The sequence below is a fragment of the Eubalaena glacialis genome, chromosome 20 (assembly GCF_028564815.1).
Source record: "Eubalaena glacialis isolate mEubGla1 chromosome 20, mEubGla1.1.hap2.+ XY, whole genome shotgun sequence".
NCBI classification, from domain to species: Eukaryota; Metazoa; Chordata; class Mammalia; order Artiodactyla; family Balaenidae; genus Eubalaena; species Eubalaena glacialis.
The window spans coordinates 32,602,625-32,622,468 of record NC_083735.1 but is presented as its reverse complement, the minus strand read 5'-3'; the positions used below and the strand labels follow the sequence as shown (position 1 = coordinate 32,622,468).

The window sequence follows — 19,844 nt, the reverse complement described above, 5'->3', positions numbered from 1 at the left end:
TTTCAGGGAGTTTCATTTTAGATTTTCATGGTGTATGGATCCAAAGCTTCTGTGAAGGGCAAGGAGCAGAGGAAGGAAGAGAATGGATGGGCCCTTCCTGTGCTTAGGGTCATTTCCAAAACAAAGACATTCCATTTGCAGACATTCTGCTCCTTGAAGCTAAGGGCTTAGCAGCAAAATGATGGTTTTCCTTGGTTTTCAAACATTGCCCAGTCTTTACCAGAGTTACAGGAAAATTGACATATCAGCCTCATTATTTGTTCTAGACAATAAAAATAATTCAGGCTATAGAGTAATTACTTTATTGCTGTTCACGTTAAGTCCAGGAGTTTGCAGAGATTTTCAGAAATCTGGGCATTTACCTCTCTAATTTCAAGAAATTGCTCTATAGTCTGGGCTTTGTCTTGCTGGGGCCATCACTCATCTGGTTTCTGTGCTATGCTGGTTCGAAATCTTGATTTCCCCCAGAAGAGTCAGGCTTTAGGAATTTATGTCACCCTAGCCAAACTTAGAAGGTCTGATGTAAACTGGAATATTCCTTTTCTGCACATTTACAGAACACCCTACTGAGTGTGTGTGGCCCTGTCCTGATTTCTGGGGAAACAAAAATAAATCATAAATATGACGTGGTCCTTGCCGTTTAAAAGCTTATGGTCCAGAAGTGGGAGAGACATGTAAACAAATATGTTATATGTAGTGCACTAAGTGTAGGGTGACCTTATGTCCTGGGACGTCCTGGTTTATGCCTGTTGTCCTGGTGTAGCTATTAATGGTACCCTCTTTCAAAACTACCTAAGGGCCACAGTCAAAGTATCTCTGAATGTTCGGGGTATAGAGATGGTAGAAAGCAGGGAGAAATCAGTCTGTTTTCCCAGGGTAGACACCTGCGCTGGGTGAGGAAGGAAGTTTGGGCAGCCAAGGCCTGGGGGCTTGACATGGGGGTGGAGGCCAGGGCTGGGGGGAAGAGGGTGCAAAACTCTGCAGGCAAAAGGGAGATTGTTTCTGATGCAGCAGTTAGTTGGCTCAAGCTAGTCATTGTTTCCCAAATTTATCCTGTGGAAGAAATTCCCCAGGACACTTGGTCAAAATACAGATTTCCAGAATCTGCTGGCAGTTTGGATTTGGACTTTTAAAGAGGGGCCCCAGATGATTCTAGGACATATTAAAGGTTCAGAACCAATTCTGTAGAGATTATGGCTACGACTACAAAGGGTCGGAGGAGAGGGGAGCAGGGACAGCAAGACTAGAGCACAAGTCACAGATCAGCCAGGCAAGGGTGACCCCAGCCGAGACAACCCTCAGAGGTAGAACCAATTGGACACATTTACAGTAGATCTATGAAAACTAGGGAGTGTGGGAATTATGTCAGTCACAGTGGGGATGCAGAGGAGGGAAAAGATTCGAGAACCGCTCAGGAGGAAGAACGAACAAGACCTACCATATGCCAGCTACAGATTTACATGGGCAACAAAACACGTGTCAGATCCAGGAACCTGGGGGGGACCTTATAATCTGAAGGTTTGTGTGGTGAGCCATAAAGCAAAAAATATGACCAGGTGGATAGTATTGTGGCATATTTCATGCAGACCTGAAAGAAAAAAAACGACTCCTGCTTATTTCTCGTCTTCGTAGTCTCCAGTATGGTCAAGACAGTTGTATTTATCTCTGGGAAGGAGCTGGATGAATTCTAAAGCATCCAGACACCCCAGCCCTCTAGTCTAGACTTCAGGCGAACCCCCATCCGTCTGTTATGGTGAGACTACCTGCCACGCCTGATCTTGCGTTATTTTTGCTTTTGTTTTTGTTATCAAATGTGTAAGACAGTCATGATTCATCAGCAGTTTGCTGTGCCAACCCCTTTCAGTGGAGACGTCCGTGTGGCAGTTTCAGCCTGACTTTGTTCTAAATTCTGGAGCTGCTGTCTCTGTGGGAACCTGCAACTCTGGAAATTACAATAGTACAAGAAACGCCTTATCCAGGCAAGGAGATCAAGAAGCCTGGTTGTTCGAGGCAGATTCGCTTGGTGCCTTGGTGATTCTGAGAGGCGCAATCCCTAAGTAGAATCCCTTGATGGAAAATGAAGAAAATCAGAGGAGAGCTCTGCTACTTCCCTGCCTCTCCCTTCAAACATAGAGGGTTTTTATTTTGAATGTTGAAATCATTAGGCCTGTTGGCAGACTTCGGAAGCAGCAAACGGAGTCAGAGACCAAACACTTAGAAGTTATGAAAAGAAAGCCTCAAAAAGGAGAATGGGAAACGGATCAAGCTATAATTTCACAGGGTAATTTAGCACCCTTTACCCAAGACCTGGCCACGGCGCTTCCACCAGTGAGGACTGAGGAGCCACAAAGCATCTAAAATCCCAGCCCTTGGCTACTCTTGCAGCGTTGCTGAGGGAGCTGAAGGTTGAAGGCGAACAGGCTGAAATCTTCCACGCCGTCCTATTAGGGAGGGGAAAACACAGTCAACAGCGGCCTCAGAGTTTTTTATAATAAGGGGCTGAACTTCTCTACGATCCAGTATCACCAACGCCATTAAGTCGCAGTAGCAAGATGAGAAAATAAAAATAAAAAGGGAAGGAGGCACAGTCCAGCGTGCACGTACACAGAAAACGGATGTTCCCGGCTCCCGACGCCGGTGGAGCTGTTGGGGGCGCCCAGGTCCTCGGCCAGCGGCCAGGGTCGGAGCCGAGAAGCCCCTTCCCGCAAGGCGGGCGCGACCACTGTGGCGCGAAGGCGGGGGGATCCGGCGGGCGCGCGCGCTTCAAAGTGCCGCCGCCGCGGGCGCCCCCACCCGCGGGCGCGAGTAGTACGGTCCGAGGGGGCGGCTCCTGGGGCGAGGCTCCGCCGCAGCTGATGCGCGCCCAGCAGGCCGGGAGGCGGGAGCCAGGAGGCTGGAGCCGGGCCGCAGGGACCAGGAGCAGCTGAGCCGCCGTGCAGCCAAGGCCGAGCCGCCGGGCGTCGCGGACCCGGACCCCGAGGAGGCCCCAGGAGAGGCATCTCCCCCGCGGGAGTCGCCGGGCGCGGGGGCGCCGTGGCCGCACGTTCAGGAAGGAGGACGCGGAGGAAGCGGCGCTGCCAGCCGGAGGAGAGGAAGCGCTCCACCCGGGCCCCCGACGGCGCTCGTTTAACCACATCCGCGCCTCCGCTGGAAACGCGTCCGGGCGCCTGTCACCGGTTCCCTCCATTTTGAAAGGGAAAAAGGGCTCTCCCCTTTCCCATCCTCCTAGGAGCCGGAGCCGGAGGAGCCGCGCTCATGGCGTTCAGCCCTTGGCAGATCCTGTCCCCCGTGCAGTGGGCGAAATGGACGTGGTCCGCGGTGCGCGGCGGGGTCGCCGGAGAGGACGAGGCCGGAGGGCCCGAGGGCGACCCCGAGGAGGAGGACTCGCAAGCCGAGACCAAATCCTTGAGTTTCAGGCAAGTACACGCGTTCCTGCCAAAATGCAAACGCGCTGCTATCCATCCATCCATCTGCGGCTCATTCTGTGTGCGTGTGTGTGGTCGCCACCCGCGTAACCGTGTTCATGGCAATGCTGCGTCCCTGCCTGTAACCAGGTCCCCGCTGTGCCTTCGAAGGTTCAGGATGCTCTGTCCTCCCGGGTATTTTCTTCCCCCCCGTTTCAGTATGAGCTTTCTGAACCTAACCCAGAATCTGCAGTCTCTCTGCATCCCCGTCTGCCTCGGTCACTTTCTCTAAGCTTCGAGCCCCCAGCCCCCGCCCACACACACATACACACACACACACACACACACACACACACAGTCGTGGATCACACCCGGTGGAACTTGGGGCCTTCCCTGTGGGGAAGAAGTCGCTCCCAGGCCCTCCTGGGGGTCCCCCTGTGTCCCGAAAATGCAGCCTTAGTAAAGAAGGTCGCGTAATGACCGGCCCCTGGCAGCTGGTGAGAAATGGTGGTGTCTGCTGAGCTGTCACCCGTGTGATTGCGGAAGGCAGGTGACAGCATCCTCGGCCTCTGGCCGGGTGAGTTCCAGACAGGTAGAGGCCTGCCAAAGAAAAAGGCATCATGGCGAATATTGGCTTAATTTCTTTAGAATGAGAGGGCAATTTAATTTTTAAACTTCCAGGAAAGGGCTCTTGTGAGAAAAGGTGTCTGTTGAAAGGGCTTTTTTGGGGTATCAGAGAGAAGGATGACCTCAAAAATAAATGGTGCTGGAAGAAGGCTCCTGAGGATGGAGGAGATTTCAGGGAGACAGGAGGCCAGACAGAAGCCCGAGGAGGGCGCGGCAGCAGCTCCCACAGGCCAGTCCATGCTGAGGACCCGCAGGTTGTAAAATTAGGCAAAAATACTGGACTTTGCGGATATGTAGACTATAAAGGGTGTCGGAAATACCGTTGAAAGTGGTAATTCCTCATTTTTCCCCCTTGGCAGCTCGGATTCTGAAGGTAATTTTGAGACCCCTGAAGCCGAAACGCCCATCAGATCACCTTGCAAGGAATCCTGTGATTCACACCTAGAACTGGCAGGTCCTGGGGCCAAAACCCAAGGTAAAGAAAGACTTTCCTTTTTTGCCTTTTTTTTGTTTAAAGTTTTGAAAATGTAAATGAGGGAAGGAAAAGTGTTAATTTAGGGCCATTTGAAAAGGTTGGGATTGTCTCCTTACTGAGCAGGGGCTGTTTGAAAGCTCCTGGCTCATTTGAAACGGTTTTCTTGTTTATTTATTTGTTTATTTTTTTTACGAATGTGGTGGTCAGAGGCTTTCTTCCCTAAGTAGGCTGTACATTTGCAGTATGAGAGGATCATTATCAGAACATTCCCGCTGGGCCCTTCCCCTCGGCCCCTAAAAAACAAAACTGTGTGCGGTGATGCCGTGATGGAGGTATGTTTAGATTTGGCTTCACACATTTCTCAGGCCAACTCACTTTCTACAGGGTGTGGCTGGAGACAAGAATTATAGGTAAGAGTTGACTTTTTTAGATAAGGAGGACACTTAAGAGGCTGTTTCAAAGTTGTTTACTGCTCCCTCTTCCACCAGGGATGGTGGTGAGCCCCTGAGTCCCCCCGAGATTGGAGGTTCTCTCCCGGCCCCTCAGAGCCCAGCCTTGAGCCTGCCCTTCATCTGCAGAAGCTGCTGCTGTTCCGCTTCATTAGTAGAAACCTTTTTTGTGACACAGCCAGTTTTGAGTAAAATTTCACCTGTCCTGATCGAATGCATTTAGCTATTCAGTAAACAGAGTGGGCTGGGGTTCAGCAGTGAAACAGTCCCGATCTCCGCAAGCCAGCGTTACGGAGGGAGACGGGCCTCTTAGAGGTTAAGCAAAATGTATATGTCAGCTTGTCCTGAGGATTATGGAGAAAAATAAAGCAGGGGAAGGGGGAACAGAGCGGGAGCGGGTAGGAGGCGCTGAAGGCCGATGGGGGGCGGGGGAGCCCGACTGATCAGGGGGCTTGAGCAGAGCCCTGAAGGAGGATTGAGGGGAACAGCTGTGCAGGTTCCCGAGAAGTCTTCCAGCACAGAGGATGGCACCTGCGAAGGTCTGAGACAGCAGCAGCCTGCGCGTGGGCCGGCGCGTGGTGGCAGGGTGGCAGCATGTTCGAGGACCAGGGAAGAGGCCAGGGTGGCTGCAGCGACCTGGTGGGCAGGGAGCTGTGGGAGCCACAGTCAGCCAGGTCGGGGGAGGCCTGGGTCACGTCGTAACGAGGCACTGATTTTCCTCCTGAGTGAGACAGGAAGGGGCTGCCTTTCAAAAGTGCCACAAACAAACGGGGCGGCTTGAAGCAACAGAAATTGATTCTCTCACAGCTCTGGAGGCCAGAAGTCCGAAATCAAGGTGTTGGCAGGGCCACGCTCCCTCCAAAGGCTCTAGGCAAGGATTCTTCCTTGTTTCTTCTAGCTTCTGGTGGTTGCTAGCAGTTCTCGGTGTTCCTTGGCCTGTGGCAGCAAAACTCCCCTCTCTGCCTCCTTCATTCCATGGCCAGCTCCTCCCTCTGTGTCTCTGTGTCTTCCACGTGGCTTTCTTACAAGGACACCAGTCATTGGGTTTAGGGACCACCCTAATCCAGGTTGACCTCATCTTAACTGGATTACTGCAAAGATACTACAGTGGAGCCTTGAGCCACATGGGTTTGAACTGTGCGGGTCCACTCACACAGATTTTTTTCAGTAGGTATGTTCTAGAATACTACACGGTCCACGGTTGGTTGAATCTGAGGGTGCAGCACCGCTGATGTGGAGGGTTTTCAACGGTGCTGGGTGGTCGGGGGTCGGAACCCCTAACTGCCACGTTGTTCAAAGCTCAGCTGTACTTCCAGATGAGGCCACATTCCAAGGTGTGGGGAGTTAGGACTTGAGCTTATCTTTTGGAGGAATACAGTCCAACCCACAGCGGAGGGCTTTGAGCAGAGGGTTGATGCCTTGACTTCCTTTTTCAGAGGCTGGCGGGCTGCTGCCTGGAGAAGGGCGTCTAGGAGGCGTGTCCTTTTCACATGCTTTTTCTATTCCAGTGTCTGTCACTGTCACCTGCAGTGACCAAGTAGAGCCAGCTTTCAGTTATCCAGTTACCTAGTTTTTGATCTGATCATGAATTTATTCTCCCAACGGTGATTCTATTTTCTTGCTTAGCAACTTCCTCATGGGTCGCCACGGGAGGTCAGGTTCTCTGTGCTGGACTTCGTGACGGAGCTGGAATTACTGGGGAAATGATACCAGCTTTTTGTGATGTGGTTTTGCTTTAAATGGTGAGCTCCATAATGTGCTGCCCTGCTGAGAACTCCCTCCGCTGTCCCCGGGCTACTTTTTTTTTTTTTTAATAAGCTATTTTAAATTATTTATTTATGGCTGTGTTGGGTCTTCATTTCTGTGCGAGGGCTTTCTCTAGTTGTGGCAAGCGGGGGCCACTCTTCATCGCGGTGCGCGGGCCTCTCACTATTGCGGCCTCTCTCGTTGCGGAGCACAGGCTCCAGACGCGCAGGCTCAGTAATTGTGGCTCACGGGCCTAGCTGCTCTGTGGCATGTGGGATCTTCCCAGACCAGGGCTCGAACCCGTGTCCCCTGCATTAGCAGGCAGATTCTCAACTACTGCGCCACCAGGGAAGCCCCCCGGGCTACTTTTTACCATGGGTTCAGGCAGAGACCGTGTGGGAACAGGCACGTTTGCGTGTGGGAGGACTTGCGTGTGGCACTTCGCTGTGTAGCAATCTCAGTGACAGAGATGCCGCCTCATAGCTTCCCTTTTCTTCTCAGGATTGGCAGATCAGAAGGGAGATTTGAAAGCTTGAGAGAACTATTTCGTGGCCTTCGCCTCAAATTCATATAAAGCTCACAAGACATGTTAAGTAGCTGTTTGAAAGCCTCTTTGAATTGCTCAGCCTGGGCCGCCCCCTTCCTCGTCATCCTGTCAGCTGGTAGTCTGATTCATCCTGACAGATTCTTTGCTAATTGAATGGAGGCCAGTATGGCCGAGGCCCCCAGAACCACACAGACCCAATTGTTTGGTCCTTCCTGTGCCACTGACTCATTTTTACAAGTTTTGGTAACTTGTAGCTCATACTCTCTTTTTCACTCTTTATAGAAGTTTTCTTTTTGTGTTTTTTGTTTGTTTGTTTGTTTGTTTCTGGCCACACGATGCGGCTTGCAGGATCTTAGTTCCCCGACCAGGGATTGAACCCGTGACCCCTGCAGTGGAAGCGCGGAGTCCTAACCGCTGGACCCCCAGGGAATTCCCAAAGTTTTCCTTTTAGAGAGTTATGAACCAAGAAAGCTCAGTGGAGTAGGTCATGATTGCGGACCATGAATATGGCAGGGGTACAGACTAGGAAACAAGCCACTACAGATTATGAAATCTTTCAATTTAGGGTCTTTAAATAACAAGATGATTCCTCTTCAGCCTGGCAGTATCCTGCCTTCTAGGGTTTCTTCTCCCCAACACCCCATCCTTGTCCAGAGCCCTGTTGATGGCCTTGTCATGCATACACAGTAAGTGTAAAAATACAGCCAAAGCACAAGTCTGACCAGGAAAGAGATCAGTGGACAAAAATTCCTGGAGTCTAATGTTTAAGTCTAATTTCTGGGCTTGGATGGTTCTCTTTCTCCAAGAATTGTTGATTATTTGGCTCCTGATAAGGTTAGTCTTTCATGTTTCTGTGGTTCAGGACATGGGGCAACAGCAGGTGTAGATCATATAAGGCTCTGTCTTCTCAGGGGATGATCTATGAGTTGTTAGCCGGTCAGGGTTGGAATTAACATATGTAAAAGATCCTGGCTTCCTGGTGTAGAAGGGCCCTCAAATGTGTGGCTGCATCCCATGTACTGTACCCATGTCCTCCATCCCAATCTCCATCTAATTCTTTGAACTTGGGGAAACATCTACATCTATTTTGAACTAATTTTCTTTTTATTGGAAGCTTTTTAGGGACCTAAAGTGTCTGAACTCTATACAGACGTATCTCATTGTACTGCACTTCCCAGATACACCATTTTTTACAGATCGAAGGTTTGTGGCAACCCCTGCATTGTCAGATGATAGTTAGCATTTTTTAGTAATAAAGTGCTTTTTACTTAAGGTATATATATTGTCTTTTTAGACATAATGCTATTGCATACTTAATTACAGTATAGTGTAAACATAACTTTTTTTATGCACTGGGAAAACAACAACAGAATGCATGTGACTCAGTTTATATGCAATACTTGCTTTATTTCAGTGGTCTGGAACCAAACCCGCAATATGTCTGAGATAGGCCTGTAATAACTCTTCTTAAGGCAGGATTGTATGCCATCCTAGGAATTAGACAGTGGATGAGGTTGTGCGGTTTTTTTAAGCCACAGATAGAAGCCGGTTTCAGACTAACTGGTAAAATAAAACTGTAGGCCAAGAGGTTTCTTAAATGTACCAGAATGGTGGCTATAGTGCTTGGGCTGGTAGCTCTGTGTTTGCTATCTGTCTGCCTTTCTCCGCAAAGGGTGTTTAAGTTGCTGGTGTTAACTGTTCTTTCTCTTTGCTGGGAGATGTATCAGTAAGGAGACATCACCTAGGAAAGGACTTTTGAAAGGCACAATGTCAAGTTCATCTGTTTTTTGTTGTTTGGGTTTTTTTGGTGCGAATGGACTGTGGTTTTGTCCAGTGTTTCGGGTCCTAAAAGCGAAAGCTGCAGTGGTTGTCCTCTGTTAATTGACACCTCCCCTCAACACACACACACACACACACACACACACACACCCCTTTATTTACAGATTGTTACCTTTCTTTGAGAGAGGGAATTTTAATTCACGCTGAAGCTCTCTATGCCCTTGGAACAAAACTACCCTGTTTGATGTGTTGATTAGATGGCTAGGTATTCCAGACACACACTGTAGTCCTCCAGAACAGAAGGAGAGAGATAAACAGGGTCAGTCCATAGGTATTTACTGCTGGAGGCCTGTGGGGACTGCAGACTTGTTTGTCGACGCAGTTTGGGTTAGTCTAAATCAGGCATCAGCCAGTGATGGCTCATAGGCCAAACCTGGCCTGCTGTTGCCTTTTACTGTTCTGCCCGAGAGCTGAGAATGGTTTCTGCATTTTTAAATGGTGGAAAAACATATTTTGTTTGAAAAATATATGGAAGTTCAGATTTCAGGGCCCATAAATAAGGTTTCGTTGGCATGCAGCCATACTTGTGCATTTCGCTGTTGTCTGGCTGCTTTTGCACTAAGATAGCAGGTTGAGTACTCGGAATAGAGACTGAAAGAAAAATGGGCAAAAGCCTAAAATATTTAGTTCAGCTCTTTACAGAAGAGTTTGCCGACTGAGATCCACACTTATGACAATTTTGGTAAAATTATAAAGTTTAAGTAATTAAACTTCAATTTAAAAAAAGCTACAAGGCTGTAGCTGATTAACAAATGAACTGTGGGCGCTGGGTGCCATTCCTGTAGGCCTGAACAGTCAGGTAAGGCATCACGGAGAGACTGGTTTGGGCTGGCTGTTTGTCTCCCTTGCAAAACAATGTTTTGGTCTGTCAATATACCTAATTTTCAATTGACTAAAAGATCTGAGAAAAAAGGAAATTAGGGAAGAATGGGGAGAACATTGGAATCATTTAGTACAAGTACAATCATAGAGGCTTTTCACTTGTGCCCATTAACTGTATTTAATGTAACTTTGGGTGTTTGAGAGTTTGTAATTTGACTGTTGCTATGGTGTATTGTTGGTATAGGTTGTGTGGTTGATATGGTGTATTTATTGGATTGTTTTAGACTGTATCTGTATAAGACCTAGAAGGGAGATCTTATTAAAATCTGAGCCTTAGATTTTTGACTCTAAGGCTTTGGGCTACATGTATAAGCAAATATTATGCAAACATTTTTCATGAGGTACTTCTTGAAATGTTCTAGTCGAAACTATGCGTGTGGTTCTCCTAGAGATTTAGTTTGACATCCTTTCCCTGCTCCTACCGCAGGGATTGCTTTATTAGAATGTCCTAGAAGTAATGGGACTAATAAGGACCCTTAATGTTACCTAGTCCGACAGTTCAACCCATATGGCTCCTTTGACAGCATTCCAGGTTAATGCTCTTATTTTATTTTTATTTTCAATTTTTTTATGTGATAGACTTTTTCGCAATTTAAATTTTTATATTGCACTATTTTAGATTATTGTAAGAGAAAACATCTCAACGATAGGCTTGAAAACCTCAGCTACATGATACAATTCCTTTTTTTTTTTTTTTTTTTTTTTTTTTTTTGCCCCCCTGTTTAATGTTTGTAGCTATCAGCTTGGAGATTCTCACTAGTTAGTAAATGGGATCAGGCCATGTTTCTCTGTTGCTTTATTTATAACAATGTAAAGGAGCCATGTAGGGAGCATCTCTATCTCTATATGGTACTCCACCCAAGGACACTGTACTCTTGGGGGAAAAGTATCATTTTTCCAGCAGAGACTCAGAGAGTGTTGAATAAAAAACTTGGGGGCAGGGGCAAAGTCTGCCTGCTGGAAGTGAAGATTTTAGTAACTGTCAAAGCAGTATTATTCTTTTAAGGTGAATAGCAAATTCAAGACCTTCTTAAATATTGTAATGATTGAACTCACCTCAGACTTGCATTTCCCGATTTGGGGCTTACCTGAGCATCAAATAAAGCAGTATAGCTTTCTTTGATAGCTTCTGGCCGTGGAGGCATTTTCTCTGGTGTATGGGCGGGGGGTGTGAGCAGCCCTGCTAAAATTACGTTGCTACCACTTAATGTTCCACATAAAAAATGGATGTGGTCTAAAGCCATTTAAACATTTAAAGAGCAGTCATAGTACCTTTTCCAAGTGATCAATAATACTGTTCATAGGAAGCCCTAGCAGTACATGCCATTTTGTCACAGTCTTCTAAACTCAGATTAGTGATGGGAAGATCCTGGTTGATCCACCCAAAACAGCTGTCTCTGTGGGGATTTGATAACTGTTAACCTTGGGCCTAGGAGGGGGTTGCTGTTTCTGAGTTCAAGATCTCACCCTCACCTTTGGGTGGACATGAACCTAATTTTATGGGCTCTCACAAACATGATTAGATCCCCAGGGCCTAGATTGATGATGGCCAAACTCACAAGAGGATAGTAGCCAAATGGAGTATTTCATTAATTCACAAATGGAAAAATGTAATCTGGGAGTTCTGTTTGGCAGATACAGACATTGTCCTAGCCAGTCCCTCTGCCCTATGTCATTGCTGGAAATACGACAACAAATTCTTGATCTCCAGCTTTCGCACTGCAAGATTCTGACCTAACAGACCACCAACTTTCTGTTTCAGCTGTATGTATCGTACGTATTGAAAGCAATTTTTTTTTCAGCATCTTATTTGATTTTATAAGAGTGATGCTATGAGATAGGACACATGTGATTTCCAGTCTAAAAACTGGGAAATCAAGGCCATAGCTTTTACAGCAGTGGGGTCGTAAGTTCAGCTTTGAAGATCACACATCGAGCTCACAGGGAATGTATGAATCTCCCTCTCTTCGCTGACTTAAGAGAAGACCTATCAGAGGAAATAGAAGTTCTTAAAGTGTTGCCAGGACAGAGTGTGTGATGGGGGAAAGCATCTTCTTTAGTATCTTATTAAATGATAGTAATTTTTAAAAAAATCATCAGGGGATTACATCTTTCACGTTTGTTAACTTAGCATATATAATGTATGAAGTATAAAATGTATTTTTAAGAGTTTTGAACATCAGAAGTTTACACACAAGTTAGACATCGAGTCAGAAGGGAAAAAGGAAAAAGCATCACAGGGTAAGCAGTGCCGTTGGACTGAAAACATTTTGCTTCCTTAACGCTCAGCTTCTGCTCATCCATGAGAAATAAACAGGGAATGGACACCCTCGTCATAGCTCTTGCTTCCCTCTCCACCTGTGAGTCATGTGTGGGTGAGGAAAGGCAGGTGCGTGGAGACGTGTGCAGTCTCCTGGGACTCTGCCCCTATTTTGGTGTAGAGAGAAGAGTTTCCAAGAGGCTGGTATTGGTTATGTATTGCTGCCTAACAGATAACTCCAAAGCTGATTAGCAGCTTAAACCACTGGACATTTATCATCTCACGTCGTTTTCATAGGTCTGGAACTTGGGAGCAGCCTAGCGGGGTGGTCTGGCTTGGGGTTGCTTGTGAGAATGCAGTCCCGGCGTTGGCTGGGACTGTAGTCCTCTGGAGGCTTGACTGGGGCTGGAGCCCCTCGGGCAGCTCGCTCACGGCTGGCACCTCGGCCTGGCTGTTGCTGGGAGGCCTCAGTTCTTTACCCCTCGGGTGGACCTCTCTCCATGAGGTTGCTTTAGTGTTCTTGCAGCACGGCAGCTGCAGCATCTCTTATGACAGCCTCAGAAGTCACACCCTGTTATTTCCACAGTATCCTTTTGGTTACACGGGTCCAAGGGCGTGAACACCAGGAGGTGGGGCTCACTGGGGGCTGCCTTGGAGGCTGCCTGCCACGAAGCCCATTACGCCTTCCTTTGGGGCCTCTTCCCTGCATCCCCACCCCTCCTTCTGCCCCTCTCCTTAGGGTGCAGGAGCAGAGGAGGCGGGAGCAATGACGTGGGCTTCGGCCAGGGTCCCCGTCCTGCCGCGGAGACATCTGCTTGCTCTGTCTGGAGGCTCCCCTCTTGCCGAACATTCTCCCTCTTTTTCTTTATCCTGCGTCTGCTTCCCAGCTCTGTGGGTGGTTGCTGCTTTGTGAGAGAGGCAGTTGGTGTTTTGAATGCTCTAGTAATGATGTCTAAAGAGATGTGCATTATGGTTGTTTGGCAGCAGTAGAGTGAAGTTCGGGTCTCTGCAAGGAGCCCGTCTGTCAGCACGCGCCCTTTCTCCTCCTGCTGCCTGCTAGGGGTGGAGTAGAAGGCTCTGGGGAGGGCTTCTGTCCGTGCAGGGGGTCTCTGCTCTACTGGAGATGCAGCCTCAGACGAATCCAGGTGCTTCCAAACCCAGGGGCACCTCCTGAGTGAGAAGAGAAGACGCATCTGTCATTGGCTCAGCTTCTGGGCAAGGCTGGGGTTCCTGGGGGTGGACTCCTCCTGGTGAGTGAGCCCCACCCTCTTACCTTACGGTCACCTTGGCCTTCAGGGGGTAGGGTTTGGGTCTCTTTTTAAATAAAATAGCATAGGGCGCTGGTTTGGAAATTTGAAGTACTTTCGTCATCCCTAGTACAAACTTTTCCAGTTTATCGAGTGGCTTTCCAGATTATTCTTTACCTGCGAAGTCTTGTATATTAGAGTGAGCCTCTCTCAGGAGTTAGGAGCTTCCAGCACCTGGCCCCATCTCTTACAAAAAAGCAAATAAATTACCACCCCCCCAGCTCCTGGGTAATGTTTTTGTTTTTGTTTTTTGGACAGTGGGGAGGTTTAGACCGTCAGTTTGTTGTCTGGGTTCAGGCAAGGGTGGGCGTGTGTGTGTTGGTGCTGTTTTTCTGCTGTAAGTGGGGACATCTTAACATTGCAGCATACTTGAAAGGCTGTTGTGCTTTTTCCCACCTTGACTCACCCACTCGGAACCCCCTCGTCACTCCCAGGCTCTGGGTGACCCGGGGCCCCAGTGGTTGTTAGGGGAACGTGAGTCCTGCGGCCACCACCCTTAGGGTCTACCCAGCAGTCCTGGAAAAGGCCTTCTTGTCCCGTTATCCTGTTGTCCTGCCCCTGGACGGTGCACTTCTACTCCATTTTAAGGCTGATGTCCTTGACGGAGTGGCTGAGAACGTACATATATGAAGTATATCTCAACTTGGGGGGAATTAGAGGGACTGGGAACTCAGAGATGTGAAACTCTAAAAAAAGTTCACATTTTGGATGCTCCCCTAAATGCTAATACGTACCTTATTAACAGTCTTCTCAGGTCAGACCCCTTGTGTTTCCCTCCTGAAGCCCTCCATTGGTTCAGACTTGGGAGAGCAAGGGTGGGAGGGAAGACGCAGAAAGGAGGGGGGTCTTCGAAGGGACAGGGTCAAGTGAAGGGCAAGCGTTGCTCCTATGGATAGAGCTGAACAGCTTTATCACTACTGTTCTGTGTACTTTTGTTCTGTATGAAAGATGATCAGGTGGGAAGGGGGTCCTGTATGTATCAGACATCAGCTCAGCAGTGACCGTGAGCATCAGCTCTGTCTTGAGTGCTCAGTTTCTGCTTTAGGGACACAAAAGGGACCAGGGGTTAAGGCCCTGCAGAGCTCAGAGTCTGGAAGGAGCTGGCCGCCTCCTGTTCCCCAGGCCCCTTGGTCTCCTTGGCTTCCCCAGACGTTTAGCAGCAGACAGGTAGTTTTAGCAAGGGAGTGTGTGAGGGAGGTCTGGGAAGAGGTCCAATGTTAAAAATAAATACATAAAAGACTTTAAAAAAGCACACAACTCCCCCTACCCCCAAAACTAAAACAAAAGCCTTTTGAGCATGCCAATTGTCATGTCTCTAAGATGGTTCATATACTTGGCTACATCTGTTGTAGAAAAGAAGAGTGATGTCATTTTTTCACCTCTTTCTGTAAATAGAATTTCTCTAGCATGTTGTGGGCTTCCTTAAGAAAAATTTAAAATCCCAAATTGATGTGATGGTGAGACCTACCACCTCTCTCAAGTATGTGTTCCTACAAGTGACACACATAAGAGACTATTTAAAGCATTTTCTGAAATGTAAGTCTGTGATGTAGTAGAACATTTTGTAGGAATCGCAGGACATGGTTCTGCTCTGTTACCCTCTGAGTCTCTTTGTTCTCTCCTTTTTTAAACAGTTTTATTGAGATATAATTCACATGCATACAGTTCAACCATTTAAAGGGTATATACAATTCAATGGTTTTTAATATATGAACAGAGTTGTGCAACTGTCACCTCAGTCTAATTTTAAGAACATTTTATCACCTCCCCCAAAGAAATCCTGTACCCATTAGCACTCATCCCCCATTTTTCTCTCACCCCCAGTCCTAGGCAACTGATAATCTACTCTGTGTCTCAATAGATTTGCTTATTCTGGACATTTCATATAGATGGAATTAATACAATATGTAGTCTTTTCTGACTGTTTCTGTTCACTTACCATAATGTTTTCAAGGTTCATCCATGTTGTAGCATCTATCAGCACTTCATTCTTTTTTTATTGTTGATTAATATTCCACTCTATGGATAAACCGTATTTTATGTATCCATTCATCAGTTGATGGACATTCGGGTTATTTTCACTTTTGAGCTGTTATGAATAGTGCTGCTATGAACACTCACGTTCAACTTTTTGTGTGGGCGTATGTTTTCATTTCTCTTGGGTGTATACCTAGCAGTGGAATTGCTGGGTCATATAGGGTAACTGTTTCTAATTTTGAGGAGCTGTCAAACTGTTTTCCAAAGTGGCTGCACCATTTTACATTCCTACCAGCAGTATATGGGGGGTTTCAGTTTCTCTACATCCTAGCCAACACTTGTTAATCTGTTTGATTGTAGCCATCTTTATAGGTGTGAAGGGGTATCTCATGGTGGTTTTGATTTGTATTTCCCTAATGACTAACGATGTTGAGCATTTTTCCATGTACTTTTTGGCTGCTTGTATATCTTCTTTAGCAAAATGTTTATCCAGATTCTTTGCCTATTTTTAAATTAGGTTACTTATCTTAGAGTTGTAAGAATACTTTATGTAGTCTAGATACAAGTCCCTTATCAGATATCCGATTATAAATATTTTCTTCCATTCTGTGGGATGTCTTTTCACTCTTTTGGTTATATCGTTTGAAGTGTAAAAGTTTTTACTTTTGATGTTCAGTTTGTGTATTTTTTTCTTTTGTCCCTCGTGCTTTTGGTGTCATATCTAAGAAGGCTTTGCCTAACCCATGGTCACAGAGATTTACTACTGTGCTTTCTTCTAAGAGTTTTATAGTTTGAGCTCTTACATTTAGGTCTTTGATCAATTTTGAGTTAATTTTTGTACATGTTGCGAGGAAGTGGTGCAACTTCAGTATTTTGCATGTCGATATCCAGTGCCCCAGCACCATTTGTTGAAAAGACTGTTCTTTTCCCTTTTTAATTAACTTTGCACCTTTGTCAAAAATCAGTTGACCAGGGGTGTAAGGGTTGAGCTTTTGATTCTGTTTCATTGAGCTATATGTCTCTCCTTATGCACACTGTCTTGATTATGGTAGCTTTGTGGTGAGTTTAGAAATCAGGAAGTGTGAGTCTTCCAACTTTGTTCTTTTTTCTCAAGGTTGTTATAGCTATTCTAGGTCCATTACATTTCCATATGAATTTTAGGATCAGCTTGTTAATTTTGCAAAGAAGCCAGCTAGAATTTTGATAGAGATTGTGTTCAATCTGTAGATAAATTTGGGGAGGATTGTCATCCTAACAATATTAAATCTTCCAATCCATGAACATGGGATGCCTTTCCATTTATTTAGATCTTCTTTAATTTCTTCAAATACTGCTTTGTAGTTTTTACAGTACACATCTTGTACTTTTGTTAAATTTACTTCTAAGTATTTTATTCTTTTTAATACTACTATAAATGGAATTGTTCTCATAATTTTGTTTTTGGACTTTTCATTGCAAGTGTATAGAAATACAGTTGATATTTGCATATTGATCTTGTATCCTGCAACCTTGCTGAATTCACTTATTAGTTATAATAATTTTTGGTGGATTCCTCAGAACTTTCTGTACAAAAAATTGGGTCATCTGCAAATACAGATAGTTTTACTTTTCCTTTCAATCTGGATGCATTTTTGTTCTTTCTCTTGCCTAATTGACCTGGCTAGAATTTCTAGTACAATTTTGAATAGAAGTGGTGAGAGCTGACATTCCCGTCTTTTTCTTGATCTTAGGGTAAAAACATTCAGTCTTTTACCATTAAATATGACATTAGCCATGGATTTTTCAGAGATGTATTTTATCAAGTTGAGGAAGTTCCTTTTTATTCCCAGTTTGTTGAGTTTTGTTTTTTTTTTAATCATGAAAGGATGTTGGATTTTGTCAGTTTTTTTTCTGTGTATATTGAGATGATCATGTGGGTTTTGTCTTCCATTCTATTGCTATGGTATATTACACTAAATGATTTTCAGATGTTCAACCAACCTTGCATTCCTGGGGTAAATCACGCCTTTTTATATGTTGGTGGACTTGGTTTGCTAGTATTTTGAGGATTTTCACATTGATTTTCAATAAGAAATATTGGTCTGTAGTTTTTCGGTTTTGTATTTTTGGTGATATCTTTGTTTGGTTTTGGCATCAGGGTAATATTGACCTTATAGAATGAATTGGGAAATGTTTCCTCCTTCTATAGCTTTTTGAAGTTTGGGAACAATTGATGTTAATTCTTCTTTAAATACTTGGTGGAATTCACCAGTCTGGTCCAGGTCTTTTTGTGTGTGTGTGGGCAGGGGGAGTTTTTAATTTACCAGTTCAATCTTGTCCTTGTCCTTTACTTGTCCTAGATCTATTCAGATTTTCTATTTCCTCTTGAGTCAGTTTCAGTTGCTTGTGTCTTTTTAGGAATTTGTCTATTTTATCTAAGTTATCAAATTTGTTAACATACAGTTATTCATAGTGTCATTTTCTTGATTTTAAATGGAATTAATAAGCCCTGCTATGCCTTTTCCACAGGGTTGATTTGAGGATCAAGTTAGGTAATATGTATGGAAGTGCTTTGAAGATCATATGACTGCGAAGTATTTTATTTGTTCTAAATTCTTAGTTCTAGGAAAACATACCCAGGGTACCACTGTCTGCAGTTTAACATTTGTACTACGTTTCCCCTTTGTGAGTTGCATTTCAAGGGAGAGATTGTCTCCCTTGTTACCAAAGGAATATGAACTAAGATTGGGTTGGAGGGGGAATTGAAGTGGTTTGGGGGCTTGTCTACCTGTTTCTTGAGGGGTAGCAGAAGATAGGTCGTACGCTTTCGGAGTCAGAGGGCATCAGTGCCCCATTAGGACATCAGCGTCAGGCTCTGACCCATCCAGCTCCTGCCTAGACCCGAGAGCAGCTGTTTCCTTTCCTCTCTGAGGAAGAATGCTGAGTCTGGTCTAGTTACTGATGTCTTCACCTCTCCCGTAGCCCATACCTTAGATGCACTACATTCATTCTTCTTACCTCTTCCCAACTTGCTTTTTTTTTTTATTAATTTATTTTTTTAATTAACTTTTATTGGAGTATAGTTGATTTACAATGTTGTTAGTTTCTGCTGTACAGCAAAGTGAATCAGTTATACATATACATATATCCATTCTTTTTTAGATTCTTTTCCCATATAGGTCATTACAGAGTATTGAGTAGATTTCCCTGTGCTATACAGCAGGTCCTTATTAGTTATCTATTTTATACATAGTAGTGTGTATATGTCGATCCCAGTCTCCCCAATTTATCACCCCTCCGACCCCCTTGGTAAGCATAAGATTGTTTTCTACATCTGTGACTCTATTTCTGTTTTGTAAATAGGTTCATTTGTGCCATTTTTTTTTTAGATTCCGCGTATAAGTGATATCATATGATATTTGTCTGTCTCTGTCTGACTGGCTTCACTCAGTATGACAATCTATAGGTCCATCCTTGTCGCTGCCCAGCTTGCTTCTAAGTCAACAATAAAGGTCCTTTTAAAATACAACTGGGACTTCCCTGGTGGTGCAGTGGTTAAGACTCCACACTCCCAATGCAGGGGGCCTGGGTTCGATCCCTGGTCAGAGAACTAGATCCTGCATGCCCCGACTGAGATCCCACATGCCGCAGCTAAAGATCCCGCATGCTGCAACTAAGACCCGGTGCAGCCAAATAAATAAATAAATATTTTAAAAAAAAATACAACCTACCTGGCTTTCAAAAATAAAGAATTACTTTAGTGCTTCTAGAAAGTTCTCTTGCTAAATATGGAGGCACATTCAAAGAGGAAATAACCCATTTAGAAAGGGAAGAGAAGTCGGTGATGCAGGAAGACCAGAGGTCAAGCAGTGGTGGTTTTCTCTGTAAGAACACGTGAGGTGGCTGTCACGTGAGAAGGTGGTAGTAACTTCCTCACGATTCAACCCTTGAGTGTCTCCGAAGGGTCTTGGAATGTGGCTGTCCTCTCCTTCACTGGATTGTAAGCCCCACGTGCTGATTTTGTGGCCCCTTCATGCCCAGCGCAGTGTATGCTGCAGGTCATAGGGCCTGTGGTTGGTTGGTTAGATGATTATCTTAGACATAATTTTATGATTTGACTTTAGGGCTTCAAGTCCCGATGAAGCTGAGGGTTTAAACTGATTAGGGAGTGCGGACATGGAGCATCTGGTTTGGGTCTGCATGTAGGATTTCTTAGTTCTGTGGCTGACAGTCAGCTTGGCTCACAGCAGTACATTTGTAAAACTTTTGTCATCGCTGGACCCTCCACGTGTGTGGATCACTGTGGGATCAGGCACCCCCCACCATGAGGACAGAATGGAGCAGTGAGGGAG

The 19,844-nt window shown here is 45.5% G+C and overlaps 1 protein-coding gene across 13 annotated transcripts in view; it reads left to right on the top strand.

Annotated features, from left to right (window-relative positions):
• TACC1 (transforming acidic coiled-coil containing protein 1) overlaps positions 1-19,844 on the top strand; it is a 113,532-nt gene that overhangs the window by 51,801 nt on the left and 41,887 nt on the right. For 4 of the 13 annotated variants that reach the window (XM_061177412.1, XM_061177408.1, XM_061177409.1 and 1 more), the window contains exons 2-3: positions 1,825-3,416; positions 4,391-4,506. The exons of 3 other annotated variants lie outside the window; for them this stretch is intronic. In XM_061177412.1, the coding sequence (XP_061033395.1) occupies positions 3,256-3,416; positions 4,391-4,506 (277 nt within the window). In that variant the 5' untranslated portion in view covers positions 1,825-3,255. The remainder of the gene's footprint in view (positions 1-1,824; positions 3,417-4,390; positions 4,507-19,844) is intronic. 6 more of the 13 variants (XM_061177415.1, XM_061177416.1, XM_061177411.1 and 3 more) reach the window with 2 other exon arrangements.